The 27,991-nt window shown below is 45.6% G+C and overlaps 1 protein-coding gene across 2 annotated transcripts in view; it reads right to left on the bottom strand.

Moving 5' to 3' along the window:
* Positions 1–19,249, bottom strand: part of Usp31 (ubiquitin specific peptidase 31) — a 72,994-nt gene extending 53,745 nt beyond the window's left edge. The window contains exon 1 of one of the 2 annotated variants that reach the window (XM_020153717.2): positions 18,590–19,249. In XM_020153717.2, coding sequence (XP_020009306.1) covers positions 18,590–19,234 — 645 coding nt within the window. In that variant the 5' untranslated portion in view covers positions 19,235–19,249. Of the gene's footprint in view, positions 1–18,406; positions 18,558–18,589 lie in introns of those variants that run through there. The other variant, XM_074059562.1, reaches the window with a different exon arrangement.
* Positions 19,250–27,991: the final 8,742 nt, after the last annotated feature.

Raw genomic sequence — 27,991 nt, 5'->3', positions numbered from 1 at the left:
TGACTTCAGGCCATGTATCCTATTTTTTACCTAATTATGCAACAAAGTACAATCAAAAGCAAAAATGAAACAAATGATTTTAACTTTATATTCAGTTGATGATAAAAATCACTGGGAATAACTCCAGGTGACTTTAAAACACAATCATTTGTACAGTCCTGGTATAATATATGCTATGGACAAAAACCAACAAAACAATCTTAAAGCATTTCAGATACTCATACTGCTAATGGTAGCACTTGGGGTTATTCTGAGAATTGCGAGTACAAAGTGGGATAAAGCAGGGAAGAGTTTACACTGGTATGACAAACAGGATGTTCAGCACAGGAGAAAGGAGACACCAATGTAAGACCAATGAGGTTAAATAAAACTCCTGAAACCCTGGACTGGAATTCAAATTTGTCATTTAGCTTTAAAACCACACATATCCTTAATGCCTGGGTTGTGGTCTCTTAGTACCACTTACCAGATTCTAAATCTAGTACAAGAAATGTCTAAGATGAGCCTGGTTTAGTATCACAGACTACAGGTATTGTCAAAAGAACGTGGATGCCAACTGGTCCCCCTGGTCAAAAATGATCTAAAAAAATAGTAAGCATCAAACAGATTAACAAGCCAGACATGGTAGTACATGCCTGTAACCCCAGCTATGCAGGAGGCATAGGTAAAAGGATCCTGGTCTGAGGCCAACCCAAGGCCAAAACGTGAGACTCTATCTGAAAAGTAACTAGAGGAAGAAAGGGCAGAGGGCATGGCTCAAGTGGTACAGCACCTCCCCAGTAAGCAGGTTCAAGTCCCGGTACACCAAAAACAAGTTAATAATAACAGGCACAGCTGCACATATCTGTAGTCTCAGTACTTGGCTGGCTGAGGCAGGAGGATCACTTGAGATTAGCTGAGGCAACACAGGGATAATGACTCTCATTTAAAAAGTTAATAATTGACTAATAACTACAATGGATTGAATACTAGTTCATAAGGTTATTAAGACTAACCTCATTTGGAAACCAAGTAATTATTTTAAAAGTTGGAAAATAAAGGGCATGGAGAGAATTAAGCATTTATCTAGCCTTTATTCTGCAAAATTTACTCTAGGGTAACCACAAACTTGAGGGCAAGAGTCTCTGTGGAATTGTTCCAGAACTAATGAGTAAAGAATGAACGTGAGAATTATGATGTCAGCATTTTTCAACCTTTAATGAATTACTGCATCAGAGAAAATCATCAAGGATGGCTGACATTACAAGAGACACAAGATAGTATAGGCTTCCAGATGGACACTTACACCACCACCTAGACAAGGTCATTTTACCAAAGAAAGAAGCCTCAAACTTTAATCTCGTTAAACCTCTAGATGTGACTACCATTTTACAGGCAATCTGGGGGCAGGGAACACTAACAGAAGCTCCAATAATGCATCACAAAAAGTCACAAACTGTGGGATGCTCCATGGCAGTGCTCTTGAAGCATGAGCCAAGGACAGGTGCCTCTGTGAACTTTTGTTACCAGTCCATGACAACAGACAGACAGAAACAGAGGACACAACACGCTGAGAAACATATACAGGCCACAGTAGCTATCTACTCAAACTGACCTTTTTTTTTTTTTAATGGACCTGGCCTTACATATGCCATTTTTTATTTCACTTTTCAATTAATTCATTTGTACTATAATTTACTAACAGTCCACAGTTTGCAAATTTTAAAACTAAGCTTTGGTCTTAACTGCAAATAATTTAAAAAGCATGGTTCTACAACAGCTCATTCAACAAATAAATTACAAGAGAAAAAAAACAAAAATGGACAGATTTAATTGATTTGTCAATCCACTGTAAATGTGGGACCTTATTTGGATCCTAATATATACAAGCGAACACACACGTGCATATGTGTGCGTGGGACAGGGAAAGACAGACAAGCATGGGCACAAGTGGACGTGTGATGACGTTAAGGCATTATCAGTTTCCTGGGGTAGGAAATGGCATCCTGATTTTTAAAGCGTCCTTGTCTCTTAGAGAAACAAGATCAATTCACTGGGAATTTGCCTCAAGAAAGGCACGAGTTACACAGATGAAACAAGCATGTCCAGGAACCCGTAGAGAGACAGGCACACGTGGGTTTATGACACTAGCCTCCCCTTCTACATGTGTATTTCAAATTTTCACAAAGAAAAGCTTTCTGAACACTTATCTATTATTATTATTATCATCATCATCATCATTATTTAAACATAACTAAGAGAGAAGTACTATACAAATACAACTAGAGTTCCATGTAAAATGCTACCTGTTTTCAAATGAGGGACCTATTACTTCCAACCACAGGGGCTACAGGACTCTGACACAGGAGCAATATTTAAAGTGGGCCTGGAAGAGTGTGTACCTCGAACCCAAGCAGGAGAAAAGAGGAAAAGCAAAGCAGGCAGGAAAAAGTGGGCATAAGTTAGAGGCAGCAAGGCGGTCAGGGATGAAGACTGGCCATGCTGATCAACTCCCAAGTCGGGCACTGCAATGGCACCTCTATTTCTCACTAGTCCTGGCATCAATCCTTATTATCACCTCCAAAGATGTGGCTGAGAGGAAAAGGTCACCTGCATCAGTCTCAGGGTCAGACCCAAAGTGTGACTCTTTGGCTCTATCCTGCACTCTACTGTCTCCCTGGTAGACAGAAAACAGGACCACTGCATAGCAAAGCTTAAAGGGCAAATTCAGAAACCTGTACCTCGGTTGGTAGACAGGAGAAGCACGCAAATTTCTGAAGAAAGACAGGATTTGGAGGAGAGTTTAGAAACAGGAGAGGCTAGAAGGTGCCGTGACTTCCTAACTGAGACAGGTGAGGGCCAGAGCTCGTCTATATGCACAGAACCATCGAATGCTTACCCTCTAGGAAACCCCTTTACCTACTGGCCACCCTCCTGCCCCAGGATACTCTCTCTTCTTCCCCACTGCTCCACCACCAACTCTGGACAGGACGCAGTTTGTCAGAATAGGACAGTACCCTAGTCCCCCACAATGAGACACAAATGCCCCCTCCCTGGGCTATGGCTTCCCTGCAAATAGACTAAAACTGTACACATGCTTGGTAGGCCCTAAGTTACACGCCCTTCACATGTGAACTCTGGGGTGACTCAATTTCAGCTGTGAATTCTAATTAAAGAGCTTCATGTATTCTGTAACTTGGAGTCTATGCTATATGCTTCAAGACTACCTGCCAGGTCCTCATCTGACTCTCTAGCAGAAATGTTGGGGATAGGACCAAACATGGGAATGTGCAGTGTCAACAGAACTATGGGACAGAAATGAGCCAGTCAATAATCTAAGTGCAGCAGTGAAGAGCAGAGCATCCAGTGCCAAAGAACCCTGGGAGCACCCAGGGCCCGAGGAGCCACACGGGCAGCTCGCTCCTTCTCTAGGCTTTGGTTATTTGGGGAAGAGGAGGGCACTAAGCGGCCGCGGGTTAAGGACCCTAGCACCACCCACCACTTCTTGAGCACTTACTAGGGGCTAGCTTCTACACTGACCCCTTACCTAAATCTTCTCAGGTGTGCTCATGAAAGTCATGCAGCGGGCAGTCCCAGCCTGCTGCTTACTAGCACTGAATCCCCATTCCACACCGGAAAAACTAAGTGACAGCTATGTGTCTTTCACAGGGCTATTATGAAGATTAAATTAATAGTTCCATGAGTTGACTTTGTAAATAGTCTGGCTCTACCCAAATAAAGAGGACTTTCATCATTATTTCTTAAGTCTCCTGAAAACCAGATGGCTCTGCCTTGCCCTTAAAAATCAGGAAGCCAAGGAGATAATGTCAAAAACTACCCCGATGTGTGATGAGCTTCAGAGCTCCCTTTAGGAGCAGGACCGACAAAAGCATCTTCTGAACAGGCCCATGGAAGCTTCTGAAGATGGGCTGTTTGTTTGTGGAAGCACTGCCCGTTACCATTCGAGCTGAGAACTGAAGGGAAGAGGCAACAGATGCTGGACGACTGGCACTTTCCTCTACAGCTGCCCCAGCCCACGGCACACAATGCTTTCTCAACAGACAAGACATCCCAACGTGTTCCGCTAGAAAATGTTGCTTCTGAAACATAAAAGGGCATTTGACCAACAGCCAATAAATCGCTAGTTAGCAGAGCAACAAGAATACTTGCGAAGGAAGAGACAACAGAGGACAAACTTTAAATTACTCAATTCTGAATGACTTTTTTTCCACTACTATAATGAAAGGATATTTCTGTAGAAACTATGAACCCATTGTTTCCAGCGTCTTTGCTGTAGGAAACAGCTGTGGGGAACTACACAAACAGAGAACACTGCCCCATTTAGTATCCCTCACTGTGACAAGCACAGAGAGGGGACAGGAAAAACCCATCAAACCACACAGCAATGACACAACTAAAGCGCAGCCAAACTAAAGACTTAAAGCACACAAAGGAAGATGTCAACCGAGGACAAGCATCCACACTACAACTGTTTCCTGACTTAGGAGTATGTCCATGCCAAGACCACCCAAACTGGTTCCCTTCTGCACTGGCTACCTCCTTTCTGCTTCAGTAACCCAACTTACACAGGACTGAAAATGGAGCATTCCACAAATACAGCTTTAAATAAGCTTTCCTAAGATTCTTATGTCCAGATTCCATGTGACCTTTCCAAAACTGAACTTCCCCACCCACCTCCAGAACCATCTTCCTTTTTGTTTTCCAGTCTTGTAGCATGTCACTGTAAAATGCCCTGTTTCAAGAAACCTCAATGTTAGAGCTGGGTGTGGTAGCTCATCCCTGAAATGCCAGCTACTCAGGAAGTGGAAACAAGAGGATCGAGTTCAGGCCAGTTAGTGAGACTACATCTCAACAAAACAAGTTGGGCACTATGGTTCATCTCTATAATCCCAGCTGTGCTGGAGGTGGAGGTAGGAAGATTGTGGTCCAAGGCTGGAGCAGGCAAAAAGTAGAGACTCTGTGTGAAAAATAACCTGAAACAAAAAGAGCTGAGGGCAGCTCAAGTAATAAGAGCACTTGCCTAGCAAGTAGGAGGCCCTGAGTTTAAACCCAGTACCTCCAAAAAAGAAACCTCATTGTTCATTTCATCTTCTCCTTCATTCTTACACACCCATGAGCTGCTAACCACTGTGTACAGAATACATTTGTGTATGTGCAAAAGTCAGAGGAAAGGAGCAAGAGACAAGAAAAGGAAAAGAAACTGAATTCAGCCCAGTCCACATGGGACATGTGACTGCATGTGACATCTCCAAGGTTGCTTGAATGTCCAGGGGTCAGGACAGTACTACTGTGCAGGGCGCTGGTTCTATCTGATTTTATTTGCTCATAAAATATTGAATCGTGAGGCCTGCTACCCATCTCCCAATCCTCCCCACCTCTGAAAGCTCCAGGCCCCAGAGTGATCACAATCTCAAGTCCATACAGAACTGGCCGTCACCAGCACACCCACATTTACAATAGGCTGCTCTGCAAACCATCCTCACTGTGGCCACTTGCCACCTGTGTGTACCTCCCACAAACCAAGTGGGGGACTCAGTGTGGAGGAAGACACAATCACTGCCCACATGGACTGGGGGAGACAGACAACACATTAGGAAACTGAATCCACTTGCCTCTGAGAGTGAGGTTTTCTGGTGATCTGATCCTTGGGAGAAGGTGTTGTCCACCCTGCTATCTTCTGGGGAAGCAAGCAATTCTTTAATAACTCTTCCAATTTCCTCCTCAGTTATCAGGTGATTGGGGCTTTCTCTCTGTGACATTATTAGTTTTTGTTCTGTTGAAAGAGCTGATTTTACTGATGGCAGGCAGGCACTCAGAAAACATGGTCTGCTATCTCTCCTTAATACGGGCAGTCAACATGAAAATTCACACAGAATTACTTTGGCTTTTTGAAACTTGACAAAGTGACCTAAAGTTTAGAGAACTTCTAAAGAACAGCATGTGAAAGAAGAATATGCAATATTTGATACCAGTAGAAGCACTGATGAGACAGAATATACAATTCAGAAATACATCATCCGCTGTGAACACAACAACCTTTTGTACACAGCTGGCAATGCCAAGATCCGGCAGCAACAGCAGCATCAATCAACACTCGATGAGCAAGGATGGCCGCTAGGCGCTCTGCCCAGTTCTCCCCTAGCTCGTGTTCCAACAGCATAGAGAGTATCAGTACACTCTTACAGCCACGAGATAGATGAGGAAGCCAAGACCCCAGGACAATGTGAGGCAGGGGCAGACGCAGGCAGCCTGGCTCCCAGTCCCCGCTCTGAGCCACTCACTGCACTGCTCAAAGTTCCTGGGAGACAACAGATCTTAAAATAAATCTCCACTTCACACCAAAGCCAACTCCCAACTGCTAAAGAGAAACTGTTCAGAACATAATAGAAAAAAAAGTAGAGAAACCGTCCTACATGCAAGAGTCACTTTTTCAACTATCCAGCAACAAAGCAATGAAGCAAGGGGCAGGCTCAAAACATAAATCAAATCCTCTAACACACAAGAGCACCAAGCTAAAACCAAAGTCTAGACACAGAGACAGACTCCAAATTCGTCAAACGGCTGAGCTTGCTACCTCACACAGCTGCTACCAGAGGGAGGGAAGAGGGGGAGGCAGCTTTGCTTTAAAATCTCAATAGATACCATAACGAAGTAGATTTACTCCTAAACTAAAAGGAGGTTGACATGGGAAATCAAGCAGTAAACAGTGCCATATGCCACACACTAACAGGATGAGGGAAAACGTCATTGTCTCCACCAATACAGACAAAGTTAAACACTTGACAATTAAAGCACACATGTACACACTCTCTCTCTGTCTTTCTCTCAGTGAACTAGGAATAGAAGGAAACTTCTTCAACATGACAATAAAGTCCTTTAATATAAGAAGCCCACAGCTAGCATCACTCTCAATGGTGAAAGACCGGAAATTTTTTCTCTAAGATCAAGAAATAGTACTAAATTCACATCTGGAATCCCAGCTACTGGGGAGGCAGAGGCAAGAAGATCTCAGTTTGAGGCCAGCCCAGGAAAAAGGTTAGGGAGACTCCATCCAACCAATAAAATGGGTGTGGTGGTGTGTGCCTGCCATCTCAGCTGCAGAGGAGGCATAATTAGGAGGAGTGTGGTCCACACCAGCCCTGGAGCAAAAAACATGAGATTCTATTTGGAAAAATAAATAAAGCAAAAGGGGCTGGGGGCATAGCTCAAATGGTACAGCACCTGCCTAGCAGTACTGGAAAAAAAAAAAACCTATACTAAAATATAAATAAATAAAGCTGGAGGCATGCTAAATGGTACAGCACTTGAGCATGAGATTCTGGGTTCAATCCCCAGTGCTAGGAGTCACTAAAGAAAAGAAAGAAGGCAAGGATGCCCAATTCTGCCACTTTCATTCAACATAGCACTAGAAGTTCTAGCCAGAGCAATTAGGTGGGAAAAAGGAATAAAGAGCATCCAAAGGAAAAAGTACAATTATCTCTGCTCAAAGTGATGTGACCCTATATGTAGAAAACCCTAAAGATTCCAGAAAAATCTGTCACAGGACACAGAATCAACATATAAAACTCAGTTGCATTTGTATCCACTAGCAATGAACAATCCAAAATGGAAATTAGTCGTTCCCTGTACACAGCTGGGAGTATAGCTCAGTGATAGACCACCTGCTTAGCATGTACAAGGCCCTGGGTTTGATTCTCCACACCAAAATAAGAAAAAACCTATTCCCATATAGAATAGCATCAGCAAGAATAAAACACTTAGAAATTAATCAAGGGGGACAGTACCCTAAAAACTACAAAACATGGATTACAAGATTTAATACTGTTAAGATGATATTAGAACCCAAAGTAATCTACAATGCAATCCCTATCAAAATCCTAGCATTTTTTTTAGAAACAGAATTCCATAAATTTGTGGAGTATTAAGAAACTCTTGAAGCCAAGACAATCTTGAAAAAGATAAAGCTGAGGAGTCACACCAGATTTTCTAACTCAGTACACAACTATAGTCATCAAGACAGGTGGCACTGGCACTGAGAAGGACACACGGACTAGCGGACAAGCACGGAGCTCAGACACAGACCCTCACAAGCATGCTCGCATAACAGGATGGTTTTCAACACGGTGCCAAGATTATTCCACAGGGAAAAGACAGTGTTTTAAACCAAGGCCCTGGGAAAACTACAGACACAGGCAAACTGATGAAGCTTACCTTACATTAACAACAAAATTAATTCAAAATGCATCAAAAAACCTACACAGAAGAGCTGACCTCAAAAACTCTCACAAGAACCCATGGTAATGGCATGACATTAGATTTCACAACTTGGATACAACAGGAAAAGAAAGGAAACAAAAGAAAAGTGGATAAAATGGACCTAGACAAAGTTGGAAACTTTTGTGCATTAAAGGGCACTATCAAGAAAGTGAGATGATAACCCACAGGATAGAAGAAAATATTGCTAGTCATGTATCTAATAAAAGACTGACTTCCAGAATAGATAAAGAAATCTTATAACTCAGCAGCAATAAAAACCCAACTCAAAACCGGGCAGAGGACCTGAACAGACATTTCTCCAAAAAAGATACACAAATAACTGACAAGCACTTACAAAGATGCCCAACATCATGAGTCACTAGGAAAAAAAGGAATAAATACCACGAGGCATTTTGGAACTCAATACAATGGATACAGGGATGCATTCGTATTGCAGGAAGGAATGTAAAATGGTAGTCACTGGAAGATAGTCTGACAGTTCTCCAAAAAGTTAAACACAAGCCGGGCACCAGGGCACTAGTCACTCACACCTGTAATCCTAGCTACTCAGGAGGCAGAGATCAGGAGGATCTCAGTTTGAGGCCAGCCCCACCAAATAATTCATGAGACCCTATTTTGAAAATACTCAACACTAAACGAGACTGGAGGAATACCAAGTGATAAGAGTGCCTGCCTGTTCAAACTCCAGTACCCCACCCCAAAAAAAAAGTTAAACACAGAATTAGTATATGTCCAAAAGAACTGAAAAACAGGAATGCAGACACTTGGACACAAAAGCTCGCAGCATCATTCTTCACAACAGCCAATCCTGAGACTACACAACATAGCTGAAAGAAGTTAATGGTGACATGTCTTTTGTATGTCTGTTGACAGGTAAAAGGATAAAGAAAATGTGGGATACCCATACAATGGAATAGTATTCAGCCATAAAAAAAATGAAATTCTGACACATGCTACAAGATAAATGAACCCTGAAAACATTACATGAAGTGAAAAAAGCCAGACACAAAAGAATTTGGGAATTGTGTTATATCATTCCATTTTCATGACATAGAATAGGTGCATTCACAGAGACAGAGTGTACAACAGAGTTACCAGGGACTATGTTTCCATGTGGGTTGATGAGAAAGCTTGGAGTGGTTAGTAGAGATACCTGCACAACATGATAAATGCACTCAACGCCACAGGTCTGCACACTTAAAAACTGGTCACATGCTGCTGGGTACAGCAGCTCACACCTATAATCCTAGCTCCTCAGAGGCAGAAACCCAGAGGACAGTGGTTCAAGGCAAGCTCAGGCAAACAGTTCACAAGACCCCCATCTCAATCAATAAAAGCTGGTCACAGAGGCACAAGTCTGTCATCCCAGCTATGTGGGAAGCATAAACAGCAGGATCACAGTCCAGGCCAGTCTGGGCATAGACGAGAGACCCTACTTGAGAAATAGCTAAAGCAAAAAGGACTGGGGATATGGCTCAAGAGGTAGAGCACCTTCTTAATAAGCACAAGGCCCTGAGCTAAAACCCCGTACCACAAAAAAGTGAGAGGAAAAGGAGAGGGAGAGAAAGAAAGAAGAAAAAAAGAAACAACAGCTTGGCACGGTGGCTTAGGCCTGTAATCTCAGCTACTTGGGAGATTGGAAGGATCACAGTTTGAGGCCGGCCTGGACAAAAGTTAGTGAGACCCAATCTCAGTCAATAAGCTGAGCGTGGTGGCACACACCTATCATCCCAGGTGCTAGGAATGCCAAAAGTGGGAGGATCACAGTCTGAGGCCAGCCCTGGTCAAAAATGCAAGCCCCTACTTGAAAAATAACCAAATCAAAAAAGGGCTGCATGCATGATTCATGTGGTAGTGACCTGTGAGCAAGCTCAAGGCCTTGAGTTCAAATCCTATACAGCAAAAAAAAAAAAAGGGAAAAAAAGAAAACACAACAAAGCAAAAGGCCACACACATAATTCATTTCATTATAGGAAAGAGTAGGGGTGAAAATGCCCAATGAAAGTGGACCAGATGAGTAAATGATCATTTAGTAATGTGATAATACCAGATAAACCATTAAACAGTATTATGAATGCTACTTAGAAACATAAATAAACATTTATAAATTGCATTAAAATCATGATCCAAAATGACAATGTAAAAGAAGAAACATATCAATTGCTGGCCCTCAGGGGAACATGGTTCAGTAGAGTAAGAGCACAAATATTACTAGGACCTTGCCCTGAGTTCTAGATAAAGCTCTATCTTTCCAATTCAGAGTAACAGATTTAGTGCAAATCTACGTTGCTGGTTGGAAAGGACAGGATGCCACGATGTGGTCAAGCTTGGCGGGGGTAGGGGGGTGGAGTTACAAATTCCTAAACTACCAAATATTTCCCTTCATGAATAACAATGAGATCTCAAATCCATCATGTCTAAAGCAGAATGTATCGTGTTTGAAAAGTTCTAAGCTGTTTCAGTTTCCTAAATGGGGCCAAAGAGACTAAGACACAGACTGTTCTGAGCCTGCTCCTCTCTCAGCATCATCCCACCATGCTCAATGTCTTGGGACATTTGAGTGATCTTTTTGTTAATAAATAAGAGAAAAGACAATCACAACACAAGCCTGTCTAAAATCCTTTGGTGGCTGTCTTTAGACTTGCCACTCAGAGACTTCCAGATCCAATGAGCCTCCTCCTACTCATTCCACCCCGCCCTTTTGCTGCCACCACACTAGACCTTGAAATTTTCTGAGTAAGCCATGCTGTTTGAAGTTCCAAGTCTTTGTATTTGACTTTGCTGCTGTGGAAAGGACTTCCCCATTTCCACCAGACACCAAGGATTCCTACCAAATCCTTCCAGACACAGTCCAGGTACTGTCTCTTCTGCCCCCATTCCTCTATCAGGTGGCCTCTCCCAAGTTTGCCCTTCACCTTTGTACAAAACTCTGCCACAGCACTTGCCCTACTCTATTGCAATTATTTCTTTTTTCATTTTTTTGGCAGTACTGGGGTTTGAACTCAAGGTCTTACATTTGCCAGGCATGTACCCTACCACTTGAGCCACGCCTCCAGCCCTTTTATGCTTATTTTTTAGGTGGGGATCTCACATTTTTCCCAGGCCCAGCCTCAGCCATCCTCCAAAGTATGCCTCCCCATAGCTAGGACCAGAGGTGCATGCGCCACACCCAACTTGTTGACTGAGACTGGGGTCTCACTTTTTGTCTGGGCATGGCCTCAAATCTCTATCTCTCAAGATTACAGGCTTGAGCCAACATGCCCAGCCTGAACTTATTTTACTCACCTGTCTCACCTTCAAGACTCTGAACTCCTTCAGGGCACAAACCACCTCACTCACCTTCATATCCCCAGGGCCTTGTAAATACCACACCAGTGCAGGAAATGTGCTCAGTGAGTCTGAGAGCTTAAATTCACATTGGATCTAGAAAACACCAACCTGAGTTTGATTCTTAGCAGGTACAACATGACATTTCTGCAGCTCTACACAGTGTTCGGGAGTAAGAGCAGGTAGTCCAACTGTGAAGGAATCCAGGTGCTACGACTGCCTTCCTGAGCACCCCTTCAACAGAATCCCCTCTGTTCCTTGTCCTCTCAATTGTGGCTTTCCCCAAGAGCCTGACCTTGGGCTTCTAACCTTCTCTATACACTTAACTGTCACCTCTATGCACTGAGTCTACACCACTCATTATAAATCACACATTTTCAACTTTTAGGAGTCTCTTTTCCCTTTTTTTTTTTTTTTCCTTCCTTTTTTCCCAGTGCTGGGGACTGAACCCAGGGCCTCATATAAGCTAGACAAGTGCTCTACCACTGAGCTACAACCCTGGCACCCAAGACTCCCTTTTAATGGGGCAGGGTCCATATCCCATAACCCCTTCCCCATGTATTCAGATTCAATGTGTGTTCTCTTCTCTCTGTGCTCCACAAACCACTTCCCCTTCCCACTACCCAATTTCTGTCAGACAGCCCTGTTATCTCTCCATCATCCAGCCTAAAATGTCAGAATTCCCTTTACCACTCCATCTCTTGGAGTCTTCTTAATGTCACACGTCCAGCAGTGACAGTGTCTCTTGGATTCACCTTTTCCTCCTGTGCCTTACTTCATGCCTATCATGGGCTTCTCCCTCCTTTCTTATTTTGTCCTCCATCTTAGTCACTTTTGCTTACCATTGGCCCCACTACTGCTCAGGATACCAGCCAGGAGTTACTGTGGATGCTCCTATTGGTGTCTCCCTGCCAGAGTCCCCTCTAGACTCAGATGGGATCCAGCCACCACCCCACTGCTTTCACCAGACCTTCACAAAACCTCCTGCCAGGCCCCTGCATCCATGCTGTTCACTATGCAGAACCTGAATGGCCAACACCATCAGACCAGAACTCTGCTCTTAGAATGAGACCTAAACCCCTGAACTTGGCCTACAGGGCCAATAGCACCTGGCCCCTTTCCAGTCCTATCTGCCTCCTCTCCTGACTCCCAAGCTGCAAAGACTGTCAGATTTTAAATCCAACCCCACCATATTTTCCAACACAAGTCTTTCCCATTCACTTACCCCCACCCTGTTACACCCATCATTCTCTCTCCTAAACTTTATCTTTTCTTTCTTAGCTCTTATAATTTTAATTTCATATTCATCAGTGTTTATTGGCAAGTATCTACTTCCTCTATGACAACACAGCTTCCATGAAGGGACCACATGGCCTTTTGTCTTTTATCTTTTTTTAACCATTACTTTGCCCAATGATTGATGCAGGTGTTAAGGGTGAATGGAGACAGGAATTCAAATTTATAGAAATTTAATTGCTGACAATGAATGACAGGATCTTCTACTCACACTTGAACTGACAATCTTGCCCTCTGAACTGCCAATGAATTTTTTCCATCAGTCCAGGAGCATTCTCGGCATTCACTTTATCCTCTATACCCTGCATCTCACCTAAACCAGCTCCTTTACACACAGTAAGTAGGTAGTAAGTGTGTGTGAGAGTCAGCTGCTGTGACTGACTGTGTTCCCAGAGCTCATGTGCTGGGAACTTAACTTCCAAAGCAAGTGATGAGACCATCAAGACGTGAGCAGGTCAGGAACGTGCACACAGGAGTGGGTCAGTTAATGGTGGGAGTGGGTTTGGCCCCCTTCCATTTTTTACCCTCCTGCTTCTGCCCAATCTCTCTAAAATGAATGCTTTCATTCTCTCGTCTTTTCGTCTTCTGCCATGGGATAATGAAACAAGAAAGCCCTCACCAGATGTGGGACCTTCAACCTTAGACTTCCCAGCCTCCAGAACTGTAAGAAACAAGTTTCTTTTCTTCATAAATGACCCAGTCTGAGGCATTTTGCTATAGCAGCACAAAATGAAGTAGAACATGAGCAAAGATGGAAGCCTGAGACCATCCTGTGTGTTTTCATCCCTCACACAGTCCTCTTGGGAAATCTCTTGAATTCCTACGACTCCTCACTGAGCTTGATGAGAAGCCACATGTGTCACACATGCATGGACACAGTCTGGAAGGACTGGGTTTTAAGGAAAAATTTAAGAGTGCCTGAGCCTGAAGAGCAACGGCACACACAGGAAGCCAGCTGCATGGCCTTATTTCCACCACGAATCAGTGTGCAATCTCAGAGGGAGAGCACTGCGCGTCTCCGCACGTCCACTCTAAGTGTTATGCTGAGACCTGTCCTTCCAGTGGTCGTGCCCAAGCCAACCCAGGCCAGGACTCCAGCAGGGCAGAAGTGTGGACGTCAACTCTGGTTCTGGGCCCTCAGCTGTAGAGGCCTCACCTCTACAGCCTCTGCTGTCACCTGGAAGGCAGCTATGCTCACCACTATACCACCAACGCTCTGCTGTCACCTGAAAGGGCTGGGACCCTTTCAGGTGATTCCCTCACCTCCCTTCTCTTTCAGAGATTTAGAACTTCACTAAAATGCAAGGCAGCACTGGACAGACAAGGGGGCTGATCGGAGGAGATACCTTTTGTTTTACAGCCTATCCATTTTGTTTCCTACATTTCAAATTAATTCAGGGGACACTGTGAGGTCAGACTACTTTGTGATAAGCATGATGAAGTGCCAATCACTAGAGGCCTCTACCAATCAGGACGATCAGTGTCACAGTCTAGAGTGTAATGTCAGCACTCCACAGATGAGTTCGTGGAAAGCTTGGGTGAAACTAAGCAAATATAATCCTCTGATGGTTCAGAAGTTTGCCATAACTCCTTTCTACTGAGGCCATCTCAGTAATAAATAAGCACTGCCAGGCACTGAAGTTCAAGGGAAAACACAAGAGGTAAAATTCTATTCATCAATTACTTTTTGTTTCATTGCAAACTTGGAAGAAGCCCCCCAGCTGTCTGCCAGTGGATCATCCCATTCTAGCTGTTCTGTGGGAGCATGGTTTGCAAACTGCTGCTATGAAACTCATCTTTCCTGCCTGAAAGATGCTCATTCATCTTTTTTTACTTTCTGCAAAAGGACACTGAGTACTAGAAATCAAAAAGTACCTATAAGAATCTGAAGCACCCAGACTCCTAGTAGAGTGGAAGAATGACTTCCCCTTTAAGAAGAATGATGAGTATTCAGGTTTCAAAATGATTTATTGACTTTCACCATTTTACTGAGAAAGAGACTGGATCAAGGCCAAGTTTTACCCAAATGCTCCTGCAAAACATACAGAGAAGGGGCAAAGTAACAAAGTAACCAATGCTAGAGCTGCGAAAGCATGAAAATCTTGTGCTGAGGAGGCTCAAAACACTTGTCACATTTTGGGCTGAATAACCCTTCACTGTCCTGGGCGTTGTAGGACATCCCTGGAGTCTACCCACCAGATGCCAAGAGCACCCCTCACCAACTATGTCTCCAGACAGATAAATGTCCCAGGGGGTAGAAGAGGCATAGAGAGGAAAAGTGCCCAGGTGAGAACCAGGACAGGAAAAAGCATCTGTGTAAAAAGAGAAAAGGATAAAGGTGGCACTAGAGAAGCTTCTGAAGCATCCCAAGGTTGGCCCAAGCAACTCATCTCATTCTGGAAGATGAAAACCCACTTTAACAACCATCTAGTCCATTCAACTCCAAAAGACAGTCTACATGGCGGGCCCCTAACAATCAGTGTGTTAAGAGTAAGGAGGAGTTCTAATTGCAAAACTTGCAGAGAAGAAGCAGTAACTTAAAGGCTTAGCATGATAAAGGCACATTTGAAACTGTAGTGAGTGCTTTTGTAGATCTCAAAGCAAACGATCTCAAGACTGCAAATTGGTCTTTCTCCTCTGCCTGTGCCAACTCCACCAACTGGATTCTGCAGCTGAATGTACAATGTAGGATCTGACAAGTATGAGAATGAAATTCCCAAGTCTGCCACAAACAGGCCAAGCAGCTTCGCGCCCATCTTCAATTTTCTTTATGCTCAAAATAATAGCCATCAAATTTAGCTGCAATAAAACATTTGGGAAAAAAAAAAAGTAACCAATCCTCCACAATGCCACCAGGCACTAACTGGGTGAAGAAAAGAAAGAAAAATGAAAATGCTACCACTCTCTACTTAAAGACCATCTCTGGATTCTCAGCTTCTACGGGATAAAGTCCAAACCAACCCTTCACAATCCCTTTATAGCATACATTTCCCCCAGATGTTCCGTGCCCACACAGCTCTCCAGGGTGCAAACAGCAACTAAATGTCTCTCTCAATGTCTCCCCAAAAGTACAAGCCCTTTCACACCAACTCCCTTCCCCTCCCTCCACTTCCCTGCCTGGCAAACTCCTATTGGTCCTTCAGAACACTATTCAAAAGTCCCCTTTTCTGTGATGTTTTTTTCACTTCTTCCTTGGAGCCTGCTTTCCAAGCTATGGTCCATGGACCAGCAGCACACACCTGGGAGCTTGTGAAAGATGCAGACTGAGGTCCCACCCCAGCTCTTCCAAATCCGAATCTGCTTTGTAACAATAGCCCCACGTGAATTCTGAATGTGAATTACATGCACACTGATGTTCAAGAAGCAGCCTGAGGGCACTTGCCAAGTCCTAGTAGACTCCACTCTTCACAGCGAGCACAATGATGTCCCCAAACCAAAGTGCCTGGCACATGGCAGGCAAGCCCCTCCTTTGCTCATCTCCTCTATTAAGGCAAGAAACCTAAATAGCCCCCTTCCTGCTCCCAGCAGCTAACTGTCATGGTGACAGGCAATGAGATGTCAGCAGAGTCTGCCCAGAGGCCTCTGGAGAACTCTTATTTCCCTAATGACTTCCTGCCTTCCTGTGCAGAATGGGTGGGAAGCAGGGGAAGGAAGGTGCTGCAGTTGCCATCATCAGGCAACCACGAGGTGACAAACATGAGAACAAAAAGCCAATAATAGCTAAGGACATCAGGGTGGAAACCCAGGTACTAGGCCCATCGAGCCACTGCACCAGCACAGAACCAGCTACCTCCCAGCACTGCTGTGAGCTAATACCACGTGCTGCTCAGGCACTTGCAGGACATTTCCTGCCTTGCACCAACCACTTTCCTAACCCATCGAGTAAACCTCTAGTAAATGGTGGGTGAATGAAATCTCCTAAAGATTCAGAGATGGTATTGTTTAAAAACAGGGCCTCTAAGAATTTGTCCAACTTTGCCAAAGTCTGCCTTTATGTGAAGTCTCTGCACTTCTAGAAGTATTGACCCATTTTTGTTCATAGCCTAATGGATTAAAAAAAAAGTGAACATGACCTCATACAAAGCAATGGAAATGACCTCTAAGAATCAATTCAACTTTGCCAAAGTATGCCTATCAATCAGTCCTTGCCCTTCGAGAACTATTAGCCCATTTCTGCTCATGGTTTAATGGCTTAAAAAAATGAACGCCATCTCATCAGAGGCAATGAAAACATCCACATGCTAAGATACTGAAGAAACTTCCTTTCCCACTGTGAAAGAGTGGAAAACCAAACCTACCACCAGGCTCCGCCTTGAGAGCACATCAGCCGTTGTGACTCCTCACAGACGACCATAAGCAAAGAAAAGAAAGAAAAAAAGACTGACAGCAGCAGCCCGTCACCGTTCTCTACTTTATTTTGAGATCGCTGACATGGACCTCATTTTTCACCAGTCCTTACTTCAGTCAAGTATCTCCATTCAAACTTTCAAGATCAAACAGCAAACTTTTTTTTTTCTGTTTTGAGCAACATAAATCAAACATTAAGTGAGAACTATTCTAACAGAGAGGTACACGACCACAATTTGCTCTTCAGAAGAAAAGCAGGACACTGAGCTGACAAAGTGGCTCTAGTGGTAGAGCGCCTGCCTAGCAAGCATGAGGCTCTGAGTTCTAACCCCAGTTCTGTCACCAAAAAAAAAAGAAAGAAAAGCAGGACTCTAAGCAAGTGCAGATCCTGCTACATCGCCCTGTATGTCATAATCCAATCGTTCTCTTACATAAATGTATTTCAGAAAGACACCTGAGAGCACCAACGGAAGTCAGTACACTTGCCACAAATAGAAGTGAAGAAACAAACTTAAATGGGGTTAACCTTATTAAATTTAGCTTCTAAACTTGAAGCTTGATTTCTCTGCTTTAAAAATAAGCAAGAATCAAAACAAAGGGGGGATGTGGGGATGAGCAAGAGGGGTTTAAAGCAAGCTAACATCAAGCTGGGACTCTCCCAAGCATGATCAGAACAGAGAGAACAGATAAGGAAGTGCCCTTCTCACCTTGTGACTTCATTCCACATCCAGGTCCCACCAGACAGTGCCCCCTACTTAATCTCCAGTCATCTCCCCTTCTGCTCCTTGCTGTAGCCTAAGTACCCTCCCTACCCACCTGGGCCCAGCCACCACTCCGCCCAGCCCAGCAGATCACAAACCAGGGCCTGCCAGCCACTCGTCAAGTTCAAGCAGCCCCCAGCGCTTGCTTCAAACCAGTAATGATATTACCTAGCCTGTTTATTGAAGTGCTTACGATCAAAAATCAAAATAGCAGTAAACGCATAGGGTGCCAGGCACAAGTTACAGTGCTGTACCCATGAAGATGACACTCAAAAGTGCCCATCTGTAAGTAGAAGACAGCCAGCAATGGATACCGTCTGCGTCCAGCCTAACCTAACTTGTTTGCTATGAGGTAGGTAAGCACCTGATGGACCAACTGGCACAGAGAGGCTCAGTACCTGCCCGGGATCACACCTGGCTACTGCGTGGCAGGACGGGGACCTGACGTCAGAAACTACACTCCCGTGCAGGCTCGGCTCGGTTCCTCCCATCGGCGGATGGATGCAGTGGGCGCTCAAAAAGTGCACGCTGGCGGCACGGGCGCGCGACACCTGCCCTCGCCGGCGGGCTCCCGGGCTCACCTTGAAGTCGCGGCTGTGCTGCGGCGTGTACTCCAGCGTCCACAGGGCGCGCACGAGGTGCGCCAGCTGCTCGGTGACCTCGCCCTGGCCCTGCGCGCCGCGGCCGGCGGGCGGCTCGGGCTCGGGCTCGGGGTCGGGGTCGGGATCGGGGTCGGGCCGGCCCGCGCGGTACTGGCCGAGCGCCAGGTACTCGGCGAAGAGCTCGGTGTTGCTGAGGCACTGCAGCGTGGCGTTCATGAAGCACGTGTTGCCGTGGTTGCGGAGCCCCGCCACGCCGGGCACTGGCTCGGCCGCGCAGGCGGGTGGCGCGGGCGCGGCGGCGGCGGGCGGCGGCGGCGGCGGGCACGGCGGCGGCGTGGGCGCGGCGGCCGGGCCGGGCGGGAAGCAGCTGCGGAGGCCGCCGCGGTCCGGGGCGGCGCCCTCGGAGCTAAGGTGCGAGAGCGTGGACAGCGTCTTGAGGACACGGCTCATGAAGCTGCCCACAGAGCGCGCCGAGGACGGCGACGAGGGCGCGGCCGGTCCCGGGCCCCCCGCGCCACCGCCCGCGCGGCCGCTCCGGAACAGCCGCTTGCTGAAGGAGCGCTTCTCCTTCCCGCCTGCCGCCGCCACCGGCGGCCCGGGCCCGGGCGCCGTTACCTTGGACATGGCGGCGGCCTCCGACGCTCATCACCGCGCCCGTTCGGCCGGCCCGCGGCCCCGCCACGGCCGTCGCCGCATCCCGCCGCGCCGCGCTTCACCGGGCCCGGGGCCCGACGCCCCACACAGCTCCCGACGCCGCCAAGCCTGCGAGCGAGCCAGCGAGCGAGCTAGCGGCAGCCGGCGGGGCGGGCGGGCGCGCGCGCGGTCTGCCCAGCTGGGCCGCTCACGTGACCGCCGCCCGCCCCGCGCTGAAGCCGACTTGGCCGCCATGTTGACTGTGGGAACGCGGCTGCGCCTCCAACCCCACGCGGGAACTCGCGGCTCCGGGCGCGGTCCTGCGGCGTGAAGCCGGAGGGAGGCCATGTTTGGTGTGGGCATGGTCCAGGCGTGGAGGAGAACGCTGGGTGGCGGATGACAGGGGTGGAGCTGGGGCTGTGCTAATCGGATGGCGGAGGTCTAGGGAACGTGCAGAAGTCGGGCTGCTTGCCCCTTACCAAATATCAGACATAGCTTTGGTGGGTCCTGGGCGAGTCAGCCTTACCTGGCTCCCGAGGGACATTGCAGGTACACCTGAGTACCACCCGAACCCCACCAGGCACACAGCCTGGCACATTCTGGCGCGTTTTTCTTCCAAGCTGCACCTTAGGGTCCTAGGAAAACAGTGTTATCAGAATGGCCTTCCTGAAAAGTCCAGCCTTTAAAACCCCACTGGGTTCTCCTATCATGCATTCATTCTTGCATTCATTCATTCAACAAACAGCTACCGCGCGCCTGCTGCATGCCAGACGCTGGGGGTACTAAAAGAATGAGACTAACACGGTTTCTGCCTGCCCTGCTAAAACTTGCACTTTTAGTAGATGCCTACGATAGCCTCCGTTGTGCCAAACATGGAATATCTTCTTTAATCTTCAATTCAGTGCCTTTCAGATTTCCCCACATTCAAACCCAGGCTTGATTTAAATTCTAAACCAAGGATTAGAGACCCACAAGTATCACAAGGAGCAGACGGGGCATAGCAATGAGTGAGAAATCCTGGGGAAGAATCTTCCATTGACCCGGTAATACTTCAGGGGACTTCACTCTCTGTGCTCCAGGGCGTGTAAGGAATGATGGGAATGAGGGCGAACTGTAAGTTAACATTCGTCAAAGGAGAAACTACCACTCAGCTCTTGTCTGTTGCTCCCGTGCGAGAATGAGGGCTCAGTGTTGCCAGATTATTTGATTTTTAAAGAAAAGGTGGAAACCGTATTTTTAATGTTGGTTCAATTTCAAAAGAAAAGGTAATGCAAAGCTGCCTCCAGCCCCCAAAGCACTGGTTTGAACCTTACCTTCTCTCTGTATGTTCTCTTTGCTAACAGAGCTAACCAAGTCCTGGTTACTGCAGAAGGGAAAAATCAGGGAAAAAAAGAGAGTCATTCACCTTTTTAAAACATGAAGGCCGCCTTTCACCCATTTCAAAGCAAATGTCCTTTGCCTCTGGCTTCCCATCCCATAGTAAACAGGGTCCGATGGTGCTACCCCAGGGGTGCTCTGTCCTGGCCCAAAACGCTGGCACCTCTTCTTGCTAGTCAAAAGACTCACTGCACCTTGAACTCCTGAACAGCAGGAAGAAAGTCACCTGACCACTCACACTAAAGGTGAACACAATGGCCCTCAACCTTTACACGTGTGCTTGCTGTTCCAAGCCTTTGTCCAATCCCCTGTGAACATCTTTCCATGAACTCCTTCGCCTTGCTAACCTCTCCTCACCCAAAGATGTCACACCCTCCAGAAGGCATCCTTTCAGGCTCTTGCAGTGCCTCTCAGTCATGACACTGGTTTGGCCATTTTGGAATTCAGCTTGCAATCTATTACCTTCACCAAAGAGTAGGCTTCTACCCAGAAGGACCCATCTGACTCATCACTGGATGGAGGTGGCATCGTGCAGCACATCAATTACTTGACAACAGTGTCAACTCCTGGTGGGACACCTGAGGATTCCCTTCCCAGTCTGGCCCCTCCTACTATTTTAGGCTTATCGGTCCCCAGGGCTCTCAAGGCCATCCACCCCTGGCTTGGCTGGAGCAGGCTTGCAAGAGTCCCTAGTTGGAGTGCTAAATGTTCTTGCTTTAAGACCCACTCCCAACAGCATTCTTTTTGTAAGCCTTCCACTGCCATCTCTGACACTTCAGCTAGGGAAACCCAAACTAGAAACAACAAAGGGTGAGTGCTACCGTGACCTGCACCTTGCCCTGCAGCTCTCGCCTTAGACTGAACTTTGGCTAGAGGACAATATGCAGGTCATATTTGACCCCTCGTGCCTTCCCTCCAGGAAGGTTTTATCTGGCCAACAACGAATAGAGCGTACACAGTTCCCACCTCCGATACAGTCTTGAGTTTTCTTGTCTTTCTCACCCTGACAACTTTGATGGGAATAACCCAGATGTCTGTGTCCTCCCTGGGAGCTCGTAAGACATGGATTTCTATAAGTTAATTCTTGGAAGTTTGGGCGGTGGTGGGGGGAGAATGTCTATTTCTTTGAGAATCTGTTTTTCATCTGTGAGAAGGATAAATGCCTGTTTCTTCATCTTTTGGTGGGTATTATTTAGTATCGTTTTAAAGTTCTTCCTACTGTGCTGATAAGTAGCAGGCAGACAGCAATATATTTTATTAAACATGAAAAACATTTGATGATCTTGCTGTCATATGAATGTGCTCTCATTTGTATGAGTGAGATTGAATACATGCTGGTCTTTCAGCTATCCCACAGCTAAACTAACTTCCTCACTGAAAGAGATACCCAATTAGGAAAGGCAACCCATTATGAAAAGGGGGCAGAGAGATAGGGGAGAAGGTGTCCCCTTCCTACCTCTGTTAGCTAGATCCTGGGAAGGTGAAGTGAGAGAGATCTACCAGGTGCACCTTCCTGGACTTTGGAAGTGTTGACACAGGGTTAGTAGGAGATAATGCAGAATTGGTGAATCTGTTACTGGATTCAGATCTCTCAATCCAGGAACCAGAAAGTTCTGATCCCATCCAGGAAAGAATTCAAGGACAGACTCAGAGGACAGTTAGCAGGAGCAGGTTTATTAATGCAAAGCAAAGTGAAGTCAGAGTGAAAGCACACTCTCTAGATGGGGGAGGAGGGAAGAGGGGCTGGCCAAGAAGAGTGCATACTGGGGATCCCAAGACCTCAGGCTTTTATGGGGCTCTGTAGACGTGGGGTGGTCAGTCCTGGAAGGCCAGGTTATGTATCATTAAGTTCCACAGACTGAGTTACGAGTCATCAGCTCTCCCACATGTCGAGCAGGGGAAGTTCTTGGCCTTGGATGGTCAGATTGGCTGTCATTTCCTACAGGCTGTGGGAACTGTGGATGTCAGCGAGACCCTGCTGTGTGTCACAAGTCGTTCCGTTAATATCACCAGTCTAGGATGTGACGCCCTATCAACCACCAAACCGTGGTTCTCGGCCATCAGGTTTCCTAATTCCCTGCCAAGGTCCGTATCAGCCCCCTCAAGGAGCGTGGACTGCTCTAAGGAAGGATGTGGTGGCGTGCGCTTACGGTCCCTGATGGTGGCAGCGCGCATCTAGCTGGCAGCTCCGGTGGCAAGTTCTCACGGTGTCTGCCTCCCTGGGTTTCTGCCCGAGCCTGTCTCTCCAGCTCTTGTTTCTTCTGTGAACTAGCCTGATAGGCTTCCTATAAATTCCTTTATTGCCAAAACGAACCGGTGTCAGCTTCTGTTGTTTGCAGTCAGGAAAATGACTAGCAATACCTTTTTATTAGCAATTTGTATTTTTTACTGGTGTGAATTCCCTCTGCTCATGTCCTTCACCCATGTTTCTTTTTCATGTGCTCCTTTTTATAAATATTGGCTGACAAAAGTACTTTATATATGAATTAAATTATTCCTTAGTCATTGCCATTTCATTTAACTTCCTTTCAACCATGGTTACAGCGTTTCCATATCATGTAGAGCCCTTTCATTATTTTATATAGCCAAGTGGATCAATCTTTTTCATAAAGGTGTCTGGAGGAAGGAGGGGTTGTCATGCTAAGACAAACAGCCTTCCCTCACTCCCAGTTGTAAAGAATACTAATCTATGTTTCATTTAGTTCTGTTAGGAGATTTTTTTTTCCTTACTTTTAATGTTGTCCCCCTCTGGAATTTACTTTTGTGTGAGAAATCAGGTAAGGATCTATTAAGGTTGGAATTGCATTTGTTCCCACAAAACTCCTCTTGAGGTCTGGCCAGCTGGCAGTGTTGGGAGACAAGACCCAGTGGGAGGAGTTTGGATCATGGGGCAGAGCCCTCATGAAAGGATTAATGCTTTCCTCATGTGAATTTGTTCTTGCTCTCCCAGACTGGAGTAGCTACAAGAACAGGTCGATATAAAGTAAGTTTGGCTTCCTGGGCTTTCTTGGGCTTCTGCTGCACATGGCCCACTTGCCCTTCTGCTCCCATCACAAGCTGAAGTAGCACAAAGCCCTTGCCAGGTGCTGCCACCAGATCTCAGACTTTCCAGCTTTCAGAAATGCCAGTCAAAGTAAACCTTTTTTCTTTACATGTTACACAGTCTCAGGTATTTTGTTATAGCAATAGAGAACAGACTAAGATAGGACCTTGCCTTTTCCCAGACTATGTTGCCAGCCAGTTGTCTCAGCACCATTTAAAAAAAAATGTAACTTTTCTCCACTGCTTTAAAAAGTCCACTCTATCACCTGGTAAACTTTATATACATTTAGGATTAAAAACTGTTCTAGCCTATTCATAAATCTTTATATTCCACAATAATAAAGGTTAGGATATATTGAAATATTTAGTAGGGCAATAGGTGTCTCCTAGTATTTTATTAGCTGTTTGTTTATTCTCTCAAATCAATTTACATAGATTAATTTAGGGAAAATTGATATCATCATGATATGCATCCTCTTCTGAAAATAAAGTATTTTTTAAAAAAATCATAAGAGAAAATAAAAATAATTTTTAAAAATTAAAAATAAGAATCATAAGAGGAGCCAGACAGGGTAGCTCACACCTGTAATCCCAGCTACTCAGGAGGCAGAGATCAGGAGGGTCACAATTTGAGGCCAGCCCTGGCAAAAAGTTCTCAAGACTCCATCTCAACCAGTAGCTGGATGTTGTGGTGCACACCTGTCTTTTCAGCTACACAGGAAGGCACAAATAGCAGGTTCACAGTCTAGTCTGGCCAGGGCATAAAAGTGAGAGCTTATCTGAAAAATAATTAGAGTGAAAAGAGCTTAGGAGCATGATTCAAGTAGTAAAACGCCTGCCTAGGAAGCACCAGGCAATGAGTTCAAACCCTAGTACTGCCAAAACAAAATTATACAAAGGCTTTTCCTGTCCCTCAGAGGACTGTAGTGTCTTTCCATACATCTCAAACAATACTAATAAGTTTATTCTTATTTGTAGTTGTCATGAATGGGATATATTTGGGAGGGGGCGGTACTGGGGTTTGAACTCAGGGCCTACACCTTGAGCCACTCCACCAGCCCTTTTTTGTGAAGGGTTTTTTTCCAGATAGGCTTTGAACTGCCATCTTCCTGATCTCTGCCTACTGAGTTGCTAAGATTACAGGTGTGACCTCCCAGCCATGGATGGGATTTTTTACACCATTATATTTTCTTCTGATTGTCATATCACAGTTTTTGGGGAGCAGTACTGGGGGTTGAACTCAGGACCTCTCACTTGCTGGGCAGGTGTTTTACCACTTGAGCCACACCCCCAACCCTTTTTGTAAGAGTTATTTTTGTGATAGAGTCCTGCTTTATGTCCTAACTAGCCTGGACCTCAAGCCTCCTATTTGTGCTTCCCCACTATTGGTTGAGATGAGATCTTACCAACCTTTTTCCCATGCTGGCCTTGAGCACAGTCCTCCAGATTTCAGCCCCCTGACTAACTGGGATTATAGGTGTGAGCCACTGCATCCAGTCAACAAGTTAATTTTTGTAACTTAGCTGCCTTGATGAGGTTGGGTGCTTCCTCATAGTTTTCAGGTGATTCTCCTGGGTTTTTCAGGAATCCATGTCAATGCACGAGATGATAAGCTTGCCTCCTCTTGGATAGAATTTGTACTTCATCTTTTTTTTTCTCTTATCTAATTGCCCTTGCAGGATTCTGTCAGTGCCAGTAGTGAGTGCAGGAGAGCTGGGTTGTTTCTGCCATTAATAGCAACACCCTTTCCCCGCCCCTCCCCCCACCCCGTGAGTTACCATTAAGCATGGAGCTTGCTTTGGGTTTGAGATATATATTATTCATTGCATTAAAGTGGTGTTCATTTGCTCCTACTTCAGATAGGGTTACTGTCAGAAATGGATTTTGGATTTCATCAAATGCCCTCTGGGCACCAACAGAAATGAGCACCCCCTCTTCCCTCCTTTGACCTATGTGGCCATCACAGATTCTTGGTCACAAATAACTTTAGTTACTTTTAGTAACTCGAATAGAAAAGCCTTCCCTAGGAGGAACTTGAGCCACTCACAGCACTGTTAGCAAAGCTTCAGAATCTGACTTGGGAAAGAAGAAAACACACAGCCAGCACCTGCTCCAGAAAACGTTGCTTAAGGAGTCATTATTGGCACTTTGAAGCTGATGACAGTGACACTTGTTCCTGCCAAAGTTGGCACCTCCATTGGACAGCACAGCCACACTGTTTGGCTCTTGGATGTACTATAGCCACTGTGAATATTATTGAGTGGTTTGTGATTGTCTCTGTCACAAGGGATCACTGCTAGCTCAAGGTGGAAGCTTCCATGTGATTGGGATGGGTTTTGGGTCCAGTCACTAGTCATTAAGAAGTAGGGAAGGGACCATGATCTCCCTCCAGCTGCCGGAGTGGGAGACAGAGGTGCCTCCGTCTACCTCGAGGTTCCCACCAAAAGGAAGATAATTCAATGCTGGACAACCAAAAATGACAAATGTCCACTATGACCATCATGTGGGGCATTGCAGTGAAAGCACTAAATGTAGTGCTTTATGCATTTGTAATATGTCATACAGAATTTTATATCTATATAAAAAGACTTGTTTAGTGTGTTGTGTGTGTTTGTATGTGTGTGTGCACATTCTCTTGCACAGGTTTCAGTTTTACCAGCTTTTAAAAAAAATAACTGTGAAGCACCCTATATTCTTAAGGCTCTGGAATAATCCAAGTGATGTTTTTTGAAGGTTGTAAGAAGTCACCCACCAGCTGCCAGTGGCTCATGTCTATAATCTCAGCTACATTGGAAGCTGCAGTCAAGAGGATCACGGTTTGAGACCAGCCCAGGGGAATACTTCTCAAGACTGCCATCTCCAAAATAACCAGAGCAAGATGGACTGGAGGTGTGGCCCAAGTGAAGCCCTGAGTTCAAACCCCAGTCCCAATGAAGTCACCCAATTTGTTCTCTCACTCTGGTGGGGTGTCAGTTCTTTGTAAGTTTCTAAATTTTCATCCACTAATATTGCTCTACCTAGATTTTCATTCTCTTCATGGATAAATTTTAGTCCTTTCATTTTTCTAGAGAATGACCCAGTTTTTCTAATCCACTAATGAACTCTTACAAATAATTATTATTACTTAGGTTGTAACCTAAGTATTATTATTAATAGGTTGTTGTTGACCTATTATCTCTTCTGAGGACAGCCTGCCAGCTTTCTGTGTGACTTCTAAGGCATCACAGAGAACTGTAAGAACCCTGGGCTTCTCTCCTGGGTGGCCCTGAGCTGACAACTGTTGGGTGCAGGAGTATGGAATCCACTTTCTTGCCTCCTGTCGTGACAAACTCTGAAGTACAACCTGCATTCAAAAGCTCCTGCAGGGTTGGTGGAGGGTCCTCCTTCCAGGACCTCACCCCAATTCCATCCTTGCCTGGCTTCTTCCTCTCCTTAATCTGCTTCCTTTCACCTGCTCTAGTGGGATCTCCAACATGTCCCATGTGTTAATGGCTTGGTCCTCAGCTCTGTGCTATTGGGAAGAGGTAGAAAAGTAGGTCAGGCATAATTGGAGGTTTTAAGTCGCTGGGGGCATTCCCTGGAAGGGAATTGTAGGCTGCCAGTCCAAAAGCAACATGGTCAACAGAACCATGGACTGAAACCTCCAGAACTATGAGCCAAAATAAACCTTTGCTCTTTTTAAGTTGATTGCCTCAAGTATTCTGTTACAACAGTGGAAAGCTGACAATACACACACCCCTTAGCAGCCTGAGAGCTCTTCCTCAGTAAAAGACTTACACAAGAATTCTCATCTCAGTGTCCGGTTCTAGGAAACCAGTCTAAGACAACGATAATTTAGTCCCTATCCTTTTTTTTTTCTCATTTTTCTTTTATTATTCATATGTGCATACAAGGCTTGGTTCATTTCTCCCCCCTGCCCCCACCCCCTCCCTTACTACCCACTCCACCCCCTCCCTCTCCCCCCCTCGATACCCAGCAGAAACTATTTTGCCCTTATTTCTAATCTTGTTGTAGAGAGAGTATAAGCAATAATAGGAAGGAACAAGGGTTTTTGCTGGTTGAGATAAGGATAGCTATACAGGGCATTGACTCACATTGATTTCCTGTGCGTGGGTGTTACCTTCTAGGTTAATTCTTTTTGATCTAACCTTTTCTCTAGTACCTGTTCCCCTTTTCCTATTGGCCTCAGTTGCTTTAAGGTATCTGCTTTAGTTTCTCTGCATTAAGGGCAACAAATGCTAGCTAGTTTTTTAGGTGTCTTACCTATCCTCACCCCTCCCTTGTGTGCTCTCGCTTTTATCATGTGCTCATAGTCCAATCCCCTTGTTG

This window comes from Castor canadensis, chromosome 17, assembly GCF_047511655.1.
Source record: "Castor canadensis chromosome 17, mCasCan1.hap1v2, whole genome shotgun sequence".
Classification (NCBI taxonomy): domain Eukaryota; kingdom Metazoa; phylum Chordata; class Mammalia; order Rodentia; family Castoridae; genus Castor; species Castor canadensis.
The sequence above is the reverse complement of the archived record's forward strand: the minus strand, read 5'-3'. Positions and strand labels throughout refer to the sequence as shown.